Raw genomic sequence first — 11,185 nt, forward strand, 5'->3', positions numbered from 1 at the left:
AAAAGAAGATTTGTTTGACATCTTTCCTTTTTAAACTGAAACTAATTGAAACTTTTTATTTCTCAAGACCCCTCAGACTTGCAATCAATAATTTAAAACTGGTTCTTTGTCAAGTACTTTTAACAGGTAAAAAGCCCACTTTTCTCGGAAACCAGTCTTACCGATCCCATTCAACTATGCGCTTTTTAGATAAGGTAACTTTAAAAGACAGTTCGTCACCAGCTCGGAAATGATTCGGCTCCAAGTTTAATGGACAGTTGGGCACAGTAGGAGACATATTTCATAGACATGATTAATAGACAGTTTGGCAAGGCAGTAGACATTTCTGGTCCAAGACAAATCAGAACCTCTTTTCCTACCTTATTTTGTTGCTTTATAATAGTTAATACCAATGTCCATACTGTATTTTTTAAATAAGAATGAGGAAATTATTTACCATAAAAATCATCAAATCATGTTTGATCTTATGTAGAAAAAATAATACTTGCAATGCAGTGACCTATCGTTGTTAATTTCTGTGTCATTTGGTCTTTTGTTTCATTGACATTCATACCTCATTTTCTTTTTATTGATTGCATTTGAATAAACTTTTTTTCAACTTTTAAAAAAATAGGATAAAAATCCAATGAGTGTACATTTAGAGGCCAATCAGATGGTGCCTCATGTGCAAAGTATAATGAGACTTTAGCATTGATAAAAACTAGAACCCAAGTCCGGTGACACAACTAAATTCAGTTGTTCATGGCTCATATCTTTTTAATAAAAGTATTTCAAAGGATATAAATCAAATTCTGTTCAATTTTTTTTTAATTCATTTTGTTCCTTGAATCAACTTGAAATGCAAAAAAGGTTAATATTAAGATTTGTTTTGGACAAGTTACAATTTTATTCGGACAAGTAAGTTTTGGTATGTACTTGTCCTACTGGACAAGTTGGAAAAAAAAGTTATTGTAGAGGCCTGCTAGACATAGAAAATGATAGTGCGGGTGGGGCCTCCATGTACTAGGGACACATTCCTGTTGAAAGTCTAAATTTCTGTCCTTATCCAATTTAACCTGTTTTACCTGTGGCAGTCCAAAATTTCCCGTTCTTCATTCTGGTTGACCCTTAATCTAGGAACAACCTATTAAATGAATTGTTAATTTGATCGTGTCCTGAATATGCATGAACTATTGTCCAAGGGACATCAACTAAACAATCTTTTAAGCAATAACTAATGTTGTATCAGAGGATTCAGACTTCTAATGACCACTTGTTTTATATGAGTAAATGATAGAATGTGATATATTTATAGGTGGGTCCAGTATTAGACAGTATTATGTATTGAACGACAAGAGACACATTCTGACGAAAGATACTGATGATCATGTGGCGCTGTGGGACGTCTTAACGGTATGTTTAAAAAAAAAAATTAAAGCTCATTCTGACCTTTAAAACCACAGAATATGTGGCATTATAAAGGCTTTCAAGGTCATATAAATTGTTTTATTTTATAACGACATACAAGGTCATATATAGTTCTATTTTATAACGACATACAAGGTCATATATTGTCTTCCACTACTTTTGAATATCTGGTTAGGAGGCTGAGTAATGGAAGGTCATTTGGCATTATGTGACCTTTTAATAGTACATGTATTTATTGAATTTTGAGGCAAGTCTTGCATGTACATGATGTACAAATGGTACTAATGCTCGAGGTTTTATTTTTATTGTATGGCAGAAATGCAGCTGACATGTCTCCTTGAATACAAGTTTAAAGAAAAATACATTTTAATTGTACCTTCATGGGCAATTATCTGTTTTATTTTAAATCAAATGAAGAGATTGAAGTATCATGTTGTGATGACTTTTATAATCGTCTTTTATCTAGGTCATATCTAAGTCAGTTTAAACTTCCTCTGATTGAGCTGATGGGAACCTGATCAGACAAGATCTAAAACACAAGGCATGAGGCAACCTTTGATTCTTATATTATTTCTTCTAGGCCAGGAAAGTTGAAGATTTAGGAAAAGTAGATTTCGAAGATGAAATAAAGAAAAGATTTAAGATGGTTTATGTACCAAACTGGTTTACTGTAGATCTGAAAACAGGGGTAAGTCAGAAAACTTGGATATTGAAATATTAGAAATCTTTGACATTGAATGAAATTGATAATAAATGTTCCAAATTTCTATTTGTTGTAACCATGCACTCTGATTAATTTATATTATTTCTATGCTTTTCAGTTATTAACGATACACTTGGATGAATCCGACTGTTTTGCCGCCTGGATGTCAGCCAAAGAACTGGGTCTAGTTGCTGCTAATGAAAGTACAGATACTAAATGTAAGACCAGTAATTTTTTTGCCAATTTTTTTTTTTATTACCGACAGTGGACTTCCACCAGAGTCTGTACTGAGGACAAAACTTGATACTAAACAAATATAAAAGACTTCAATGAGCAGGATGTTTGTTGTCACATGTGAATTATCATAGAGTTGATTGTCATAATTATATCTCTGTTTCACTTAAACTCAAACAAATCTTTCTCATGATTTGATCTGATGTTCCTGCCAAACAAATAAAACAGCTGACATTCCTCACAATAAAAGGAAGGGTGACACTGATACTGAAAATAAAATATGATTAGACCAAATTATGGTCTTCTCTTCTGCTCTTCATAAATAAATCTGTAAAAACAATTAGTATGAAAACCAGTTTCTGAAAAAAAACTCCATTTTCCCTTTCAAAATGCATCTGAATCTGATATAAAACATAAAAATCAGAAGATGTGGTATTATTGACAATGAGACAACTTTAAACCAGAGACCAACTGCATAGCAAGCCCTGACATGACACTGTAAAAATTAGGATGTTCTATACGGTAAGTAATAAGTTTAAGGTACAGCCAAACAAAATCTTTGTACCTTAGGATTTTGTAAAATCGGAGGACATTGAATTAAAAAACAACAAACATGCTAATTTTCTTGGAAAAAATACAGACATTTAAGTGGATATATATTTTGTTTAAACAGAAATTGTGTAACGCAAGCCTTCAATTTTGATTACTAAATAATATCTTGATTTATTTTCAGTAAATATTGGTCAGCAGCTTCTTCAAGCATTACTGGAACACTGGCCTAAAACACATATATTTGAAGGTCAAGGTAAGGTGACACTGGTCTTTAATATGTAAATAGATAAGGTCACACATCAAAGGTCATTTAAAGATAACATAAACCACCGATAGTTGTAGGTCAGGCCACACTTGCTTTAAACACATGTATTTGCCAATTAATCATAATTTAAAGGTTAAGTCAATTGTGATTGTGAAGGTTAAGTCAATTGTTAATATTCAAGCCCAAAGATATCTATTATCAGTAGAAGAAATCAGGTAAGATTTGAAAATGAGAATGAATATAAAAATCATGAATTTAATGATTTGAAAAATATTACCAACATTTGAAGAATTGGCAGTGCTGAATAACATTACTTTTCAAATCTTACATTTAAATTGGTATATTCTTAAAATAATTCATTGTTTCTTTTATGTAAGTGAGGTGAAATGTTTTGCTTTTACATCTATTATTTGTACTCCTGTCATATTCACTGAGGTTTAATGTCGAGTATTGATATTATTTACAGAAAATATAAAGCTGCTTTACTTCTGAGTTCCTGGTCATATTCACTGAGGTTCAATGTTGAGTATTGATATACTAATACCCTACACAACAAAATTGCGGAGGGTATAATGTTTTTGACCCGTCCATCAATCCTGTTCATGGTCATATTCACTGAGGTTTAATGTCGAGTATTGATATCATTTACAGATAATATAAATGGTATGATGACAGACAGTGGCGCTGGTGATGCCTGTCAACCTTACTTCTGTGTTCCTGGTCATACACCTGTGATATTCTGTGAGGTTGGAGGCCGAGCTCTATTCAGACTACTAGCCAGAGATGCTGGTGGTGACACAGAACAAATGTTACTGAATGAGACAGTACCTTCCTGGGTGGTGGATGTTGTCGTTCATGTAGGTCAACATCTTTATTATTTATTGTTAGAAAAATGCAAGTGGTCTTTCTAAAAATGTGTATTTTATACAGTGATAGAAGCATATTCAAAACGATTTTTTCTGTACAGAATATTAAGCATTGAAATGTTTTATTTGAAATTTTCTCATTTTGTATTTGACAGAAAAAGATACTTTCATTAAGGTTTCAAAAGTTTATTTCATCTTAATGTCACAAAGTCCCTTGAAAATATTCAAGCGATAAAAACAAAGAGATGACTGCTTTGTAAAATTAAATCTTAGTCAATTAGATGTTGTTTTTTTTTTTGCATTGAGCATGGAAACAGTTGATGTGTCAAAGTCTCAACACAATTAGAAAATTATGCACCTGTAGGAGGGCTTCATCTGGTCTCTAAACCATTATGTTTACTTGTTAAGCGAAAATCATAGACTTCAGACATTGTAGCTTATAAGAAAAGTGACTTTTGTATTTTTCAGAGAAATACACCAAAATCCAACAAGATACCATTCTTCTTACAACCTCATCCCTGTACTGGTATTAAAACAATCAAAAAGTAAGTGTTATATATCTTCTTACAACCTCATCCATGTACTGGTATTAAAACAATCAAAAAGTAAGTGTTATATATCTTCTTACAACCTCATCCATGTACTGGTATTAAAACAATCAAAAAGTAAGTGTTATATATCTTCTTACAACCTCATCCATGTACTGGTATTAAAACAATCAAAAAGTAAGTGTTATATATCTTCTTACAACCTCATCCATGTACTGGTATTAAAACAATCAAAAAGTAAGTGTTATATATCTTCTTACAACCTCATCCATGTACTGGTATTAAAACAATCAAAAAGTAAGTGTTATATATCTTCTTACAACCTCATCCCTGTACTGGTATTAAAACAATCAAAAAGTAAGTGTTATATATCTTCTTACAACCTCATCCATGTACTGGTATTAAAACAATCAAAAAGTAAGTGTTATATATCTTCTTACAACCTCATCCCTGTACTGGTATTAAAACAATCAAAAAGTAAGTGTTATATATCTTCTTACAACCTCATCCCTGTACTGGTATTAAAACAATCAAAAAGTAAGTGTTATATATCTTCTTACAACCTCATCCCTGTACTGGTATTAAAACAATCAAAAAGTAAGTGTTATATATCTTCTTACAACCTCATCCCTGTACTGGTATCAGGGATGATTCCACTATATAGTTTAGGGCCGCTAAGCGGCCCTTAAATTGGCCAGCGGCCCCAAAAAATGTACATGAAAATGAATTCCCAATTCAGGAAAATAAAATAAAAATCGATATTTCCGGAAAAGTTTCTGTCACCGATTAAGGCAACTATAAATTTTTTATAGTTTGTTGTCAAAACATTTTAAAATCTGGATAAGAATGCTGTTTACGATCGCATCTTAGTTAGTAACAACGATTTAATTATGTCAACATGTGGGAAACAATTTTAGCAGCCGAATACAATTGATTATGTTATGGAAGTATTGGATCTTGTAAAAGCAGATCGCCCAGCAGGTTGATAAAAATGGGTGTCAAAGCAGACCTTGGCAGAGAGCAAATTCAAATTTTGATATAACATTGATGGATAAGGTTTCATGGACGCCGATCTCGTAAAAGCAGATCCCCCAGCAGAGCCGGTTATATAATATGATGAAAACTTGTTTTGTAACAGAAATTATTTCCTCAAAAGACAAAAGTTTGAGCAATTTTTGAAAATAATGTTGAAGATAGACCATTCATGAAATACAATGTCATCATTATTGAACTATTTCAAAAGTTTTGAAGATGATCCAAATAATTTTAAAGAACACTGGTTCAATGCTTTAAATATCTTATCAATTAAGTATATGAACTTTTGTAATTGCTTTTCTGAATTCGACAATTGACCAGTTCAATTTGAAATCCATTTGAATTATGGTAAATTTATAGAGATGACCTGCTGTTGAAAAATACCCGATGAATGATTTTTTTCATTGGTTTATGTTAGCTGAAATATATGTTTTTGTAATAGGCCTAGGTAACTATAGCTAAGATGATAGACTAGTGCATCATGTTCAATGATATTCATGTAATAACAGTAGCCCAATCAGAATTAATCAAAATGTTACAACTTACATGAACATCAGTGTACAGGTTAAACTTAATAATGTACATTTTCCGTTTTTCAGGAAAATAATGTTATTTCGTCTTAGATTTTATGCTTAAAAAATTCCCAATTAGAATAAAAATTCCCAATTTGATGTTCAAGGGACCCATTTGAAAACACCTGGAATCATCCCTGGGTATTAAAACAATCAAAAAGTAAGTGTTATATATCTTCTTACAACCTCATCCCTGTACTGGTATTAAAACAATCAAAAAGTAAGTGTTATATATCTTCTTACAACCTCATCCCTGTACTGGTATTAAAACAATCAAAAAGTAAGTGTTATATATCTTCTTACAACCTCATCCCTGTACTGGTATTAAAACAATCAAAAAGTAAGTGTTATATATCTTCTTACAACCTCATCCCTGTACTGGTATTAAAACAATCAAAAAGTAAGTGTTATATATCTTCTTACAACCTCATCCCTGTACTGGTATTAAAACAATCAAAAAGTAAGTGTTATATATCTTCTTACAACCTCATCCCTGTACTGGTATTAAAACAATCAAAAAGTAAGTGTTATATATCTTCTTACAACCTCATCCCTGTACTGGTATTAAAACAATCAAAAAGTAAGTGTTATATATCTTCACTACCTACCATTATTTCTGTCAACATGCATCTTACAATCTCATATCCTTAAACAATTTAAAATCTAAAAATTATAAAAGATGTTTTTTTATCGTCTCTGCAGAACAACAGTGTGTTTTATTATACCACTCAAGATAATTTATTCATGCCCAAAAATAAAAATAATCAGATAAGACTCATTAGAGCTATAAAAATTATCACCTGCGGGAAACAGAATCATCTGAGTACCAAGATATAAACAAACTGTTCTCTTGGAAAAAGGTTTAAAACTCTATTCACTGATGCAGCTGTCCACATTACCTGTAGTAATTTGTCGTCTTCTCCTACCAATGACCTCTAAAGTATATATTTTATCTTCTTTATCTTTAAAGTATGTTTGTCATGATTTCTATCTTTTACAGAGACAGATTGTCAGCTAGTGATATGATACAGGTCAGAAAGGTCATAGAGCATGTGTACGAGAAAGTTCTTGGTCAGGGGTCAGAAACTGGTTCACAGTCAGGAGGGAATGGTGGAGGAGAAAAAACAGAAAAAGAAAAATCATCAGATTCAGCAATGACAGAAGAGAAAGTAGAATTATTGTGCAATGAACAGGTAAAGAGAAAGTAGAATTATTGTGCAATGAACAGGTAAAGAGAAAGTAGAATTATTGTGAAATGAACAGGTAAAGAGAAAGTAGAATTATTGTGCAATGAACAGATAAAGAGAAAGTAGAATTATTGTGCAATGAACAGGTAAAGAGAAAGTAGAATTATTGTGCAATGAACAGGTATAGAGAAAGTAGAATTATTGTGCAATGAACAGGTAAAGAGAAAGTAGAATTATTGTGCAATGAACAAGTAAAGAGAAAGTAGAATTATTGATCAATAAACAGGTATAGAGAAAGTAGAATTATTGTGCAATGAACAGATAAAGAGAAAGTAGAATTATTGTGCAATGAATAGGTTTGGCATCTGAAATTAAATGACACGATAAAAAATATTCTAATTGTAATTGTAATGGGCAAATGTTCATTGATTGTAACTTGATCATCATCCAGTTAAGCAAGCAGCAATTCTGATTAAGGAAGATAGCAGATTTTTATCTATTTTATGTGCATACCTGGATAAAGGCCTGCAACTAAGAAAATCAGAAAATTAGTTAGATACTCTAAAATATATCAAAATTATCTCCCCTTGACCACTGATCCTTTCTTCATGCATTTGAATTTCAATTATTATTTTATGTTTCTTTAATCACTCTGTAATGTTTATGTCATGTTGTAATTAATGTTATGCTCTTAATGGGCCCTTTAATTTGGAAAATAAAAAATATTGTATTGTATTGAATTCTTAAAATAAAATGTGAATATTTTTAAATGTATCAAAATCAACAACTTGACATGATTTAACTCTAAATTCCAGAATATTCTTAACATTTTGTTGTTTCAAACAGAAGTTCATACTTTTGTTAATAATTAATTTATTCAGATTTTATGAAGAAACAAATTCTTTTTTATGTCTTCCAACAAGGAAAAACATTAGTCAAAGGGAGATAACTCTTGAATTTATTTACACCAATCATGGATCAATGTGAAAAAACAAACAAAACTTATTTAAGACAGTCATTACTCATTAGAAAGGAATATACACAGTAAAGCCATACAGATTTTTAATAACAAATGAAATTCATGTTTAACTTGAATATTTTATTTGTTAAGTCTGTGCTTTTTGGGTTTCCTCAACCTAGGCAGGGCTTTGTAAGAAAAATTTGAGTTTCACTTTCTCATATCTTTTTATTTGCAGGTCTTGGATGCCAACATGGACTTAAGGACAGTGAAACATTTTATCTGGAAACAGAGTGGAGATCTAACGTTACATTATAGACCCATATCGAATAAATGAACACCAAACACTAAATATATAGTAAAATGAATTTAGTCAGAAATTCACAATATTGGAGATCTCATCAGTGTTACAAATATAAAAGACCTTTGTAATATTTAGTCTGCAATTCACTAAATGGGAGATCTTATCAGAGCTATATATATACCTGAAAGATCTTTGTGATATTCACGAAGTTTGAAGTTGGAGGACTGATATTGTTAAACCTTTAAAACTGATGTAGAAATCTCATACAGAAGATCTTTGTGGTATTCACGGAGGTTAAAGTTGAAGGACTGATATTGTTCTGATATAGAAATCTCATGCAGAAGATCTTTGAAGAAATGTTTGTGCAATAGAACTGTTGTAGGACCAGCTAATAATGTGGATGTAAGACATTGTAGATTGGCATCACACACCACACACATTGTATAACTACTATAAGTCTGATATTGAAAGTTGTTTAATGTATGTAACTTTTTAATAGATTTAAACTATACACATTTTGTAGTTAGAAGTGAGCAATGCATCAGAATGTTCAAGTTGACATTATAGCATTGGAGAAAGTTGATCAGAATAGATACTGAGGGACCCTTAATCTTATTATTTGTTGCATGTATCTTAGTGAATTATTACGAGAAATCTTTTATTTGTTAAATTTATCTATTAATGCTCTATTAACCCCATGTACTGTGTAAGAAATCATTAACACATCATTAAAACATGGAGGCACTTATTTAATCCCTCCCTTGAATAAAATTTATTTTCTAACATGAAATTATCTCTTTTAAATCTTAGGATGGCTGTTTAAAAAGATCCATGCCACATGTCATTTCTGAAGATGTTTGAATTTATATATATACTTTATTCTGATAAACCGTTGTAGATGAATTTATATATATACTTTATTCTGATAAACCGTTGTAGATACAAAGGTACATAGAAGAACACGGACATTATATATTAATATAAATCTGGACATTTCAGAATTTTAGTATTTTTGAAGCATGTTCTTGAATTTCTTTTGTCGTTTCTAATCAAATTAATTTTTGTTTTTGGGGCAACAGTTTAAGACTCAGAATCTTAGAATGGATTTTTGTATTAATGACTGTCACTGGCCAGGTTTGGATTATATTGTTCTATCAAATTATGGCTCCCCCTGTCAGAAAAACATCCTAATTTAAATTGTTATTATAAATGATAAAAATAATGAAGTCAGTGTGAACTTCTCCCTCTTTTGTCAAAACTGTTTTTTATAAAATTTGAAAAAAATTGCTACATTTTATGTTATAGTCTTTTCAGTCAAAATAGTGTAGTGTCGTTAATTCAAAGAGAGCCATTATTATCAGATTCTAGTACTATAAAGTGGAAAATAGTTGTAATGTGTTTAAGTTTTTCTAATTTTTAAACAGTAACTTAATGAACTAGAAAGATCATAGACCAGTGTTCTCCCCAGATATTTCATATAGCATCCTGCTAATCAAGGCAATTTGAAATACCATCATGTCTCAAATTATAGCCTCACATCAATAACACAATTTATTAGAAAATCAATTCAGATATCATCACATTCAGAAATATAGCATCACATTATTATGATGCTAAAAGGCCCTGGGGAGAACACTAGATAATTTGATAAATAAATCTAGTAAAAAAATCCACAAAACAGAAGATCTTATTGCATGAAAACTTTTGTTTTATTCACTGAGGTTCAAGTAGAAGGACTGATGTTGTAATCAAAATTATACCATGAAAAGTATCCTCTTCTTTTAAATAGATTGTTTGTGAAGATCATAAGAGAGAACAAGAAAGTATGGACCTAGAAAACTCTGCAAAAATTCTTAACTTTATAGTATGATTAATGATATACACAAGAGACTGAAGGCATTAATAACTTGTTGTTTATGTTTGTTTTATTTTGTTATAAATAAATTATTTATTTTAATTACATTGAGTTTATTTATAGATAATTTCTAAACGGTTCATGTGTATTGGACAGAAATAATTGTAGTATCTCTGGAATATATTTGTGTGCAAGGACAGTACGGAATATATTTTTGTGCAACGACAGTACGGAATATAGTAAGTTTCAGCTTGTCAGTTTTTTGTATTTAAATAAGAAGATGTGGCATGATAGCATATTATCCAGGTTGTCATACCACTGATTATTTCTCAATCTGTGTGGTCACAATCCTGCTGCACTTCTCCCCGTGTTATAGCAAGTATCCTACCACATGGTGCTAGAGTTCTCAAAACAGATTTATGATATCAAAATAAAAAGATGTGGTATGATTGCAAATGAGACAACACTCCACCAAGGACCAACTGACTTAGAAGATAACAAAGTTACCATACAACCTCCAACAATGAGCAAAACACCCATAAGACAGTTAACTTTAAAACACTGTTTTTTTTATATTTCTTTTCTTTGTAATATTTTAATGATGATTTCTTGATCTTATGAGTATTGTGTCTTTCTTCCTTTAGCTAAGGGGAGCTTCAAGTTTTACACTTGTTCTATTGTGTCTTTCTTCCTTTATAT

The 11,185-nt window shown here is 31.0% G+C and overlaps 1 protein-coding gene across 4 annotated transcripts in view; it reads left to right on the forward strand.

Annotated features, from left to right (window-relative positions):
* The window catches only part of LOC143054983 (WD repeat-containing protein 48-like), a 32,514-nt gene extending 21,923 nt beyond the window's left edge, over nt 1–10,591 (forward strand). For all 4 annotated transcript variants that reach the window (XM_076228093.1, XM_076228095.1, XM_076228096.1 and 1 more), the window contains 8 exons: nt 1,295–1,392; nt 1,988–2,095; nt 2,229–2,328; nt 3,078–3,149; nt 3,813–4,018; nt 4,496–4,572; nt 7,183–7,375; nt 8,566–10,591. In XM_076228093.1, the coding sequence (XP_076084208.1) occupies nt 1,295–1,392; nt 1,988–2,095; nt 2,229–2,328; nt 3,078–3,149; nt 3,813–4,018; nt 4,496–4,572; nt 7,183–7,375; nt 8,566–8,664 (953 nt within the window). In that variant the 3' untranslated portion in view covers nt 8,665–10,591. The remainder of the gene's footprint in view (nt 1–1,294; nt 1,393–1,987; nt 2,096–2,228; nt 2,329–3,077; nt 3,150–3,812; nt 4,019–4,495; nt 4,573–7,182; nt 7,376–8,565) is intronic.
* Nucleotides 10,592–11,185: the final 594 nt, after the last annotated feature.

Source organism: Mytilus galloprovincialis, chromosome 12 (assembly GCF_965363235.1).
Source record: "Mytilus galloprovincialis chromosome 12, xbMytGall1.hap1.1, whole genome shotgun sequence".
In the NCBI taxonomy this organism is placed as follows: domain Eukaryota; kingdom Metazoa; phylum Mollusca; class Bivalvia; order Mytilida; family Mytilidae; genus Mytilus; species Mytilus galloprovincialis.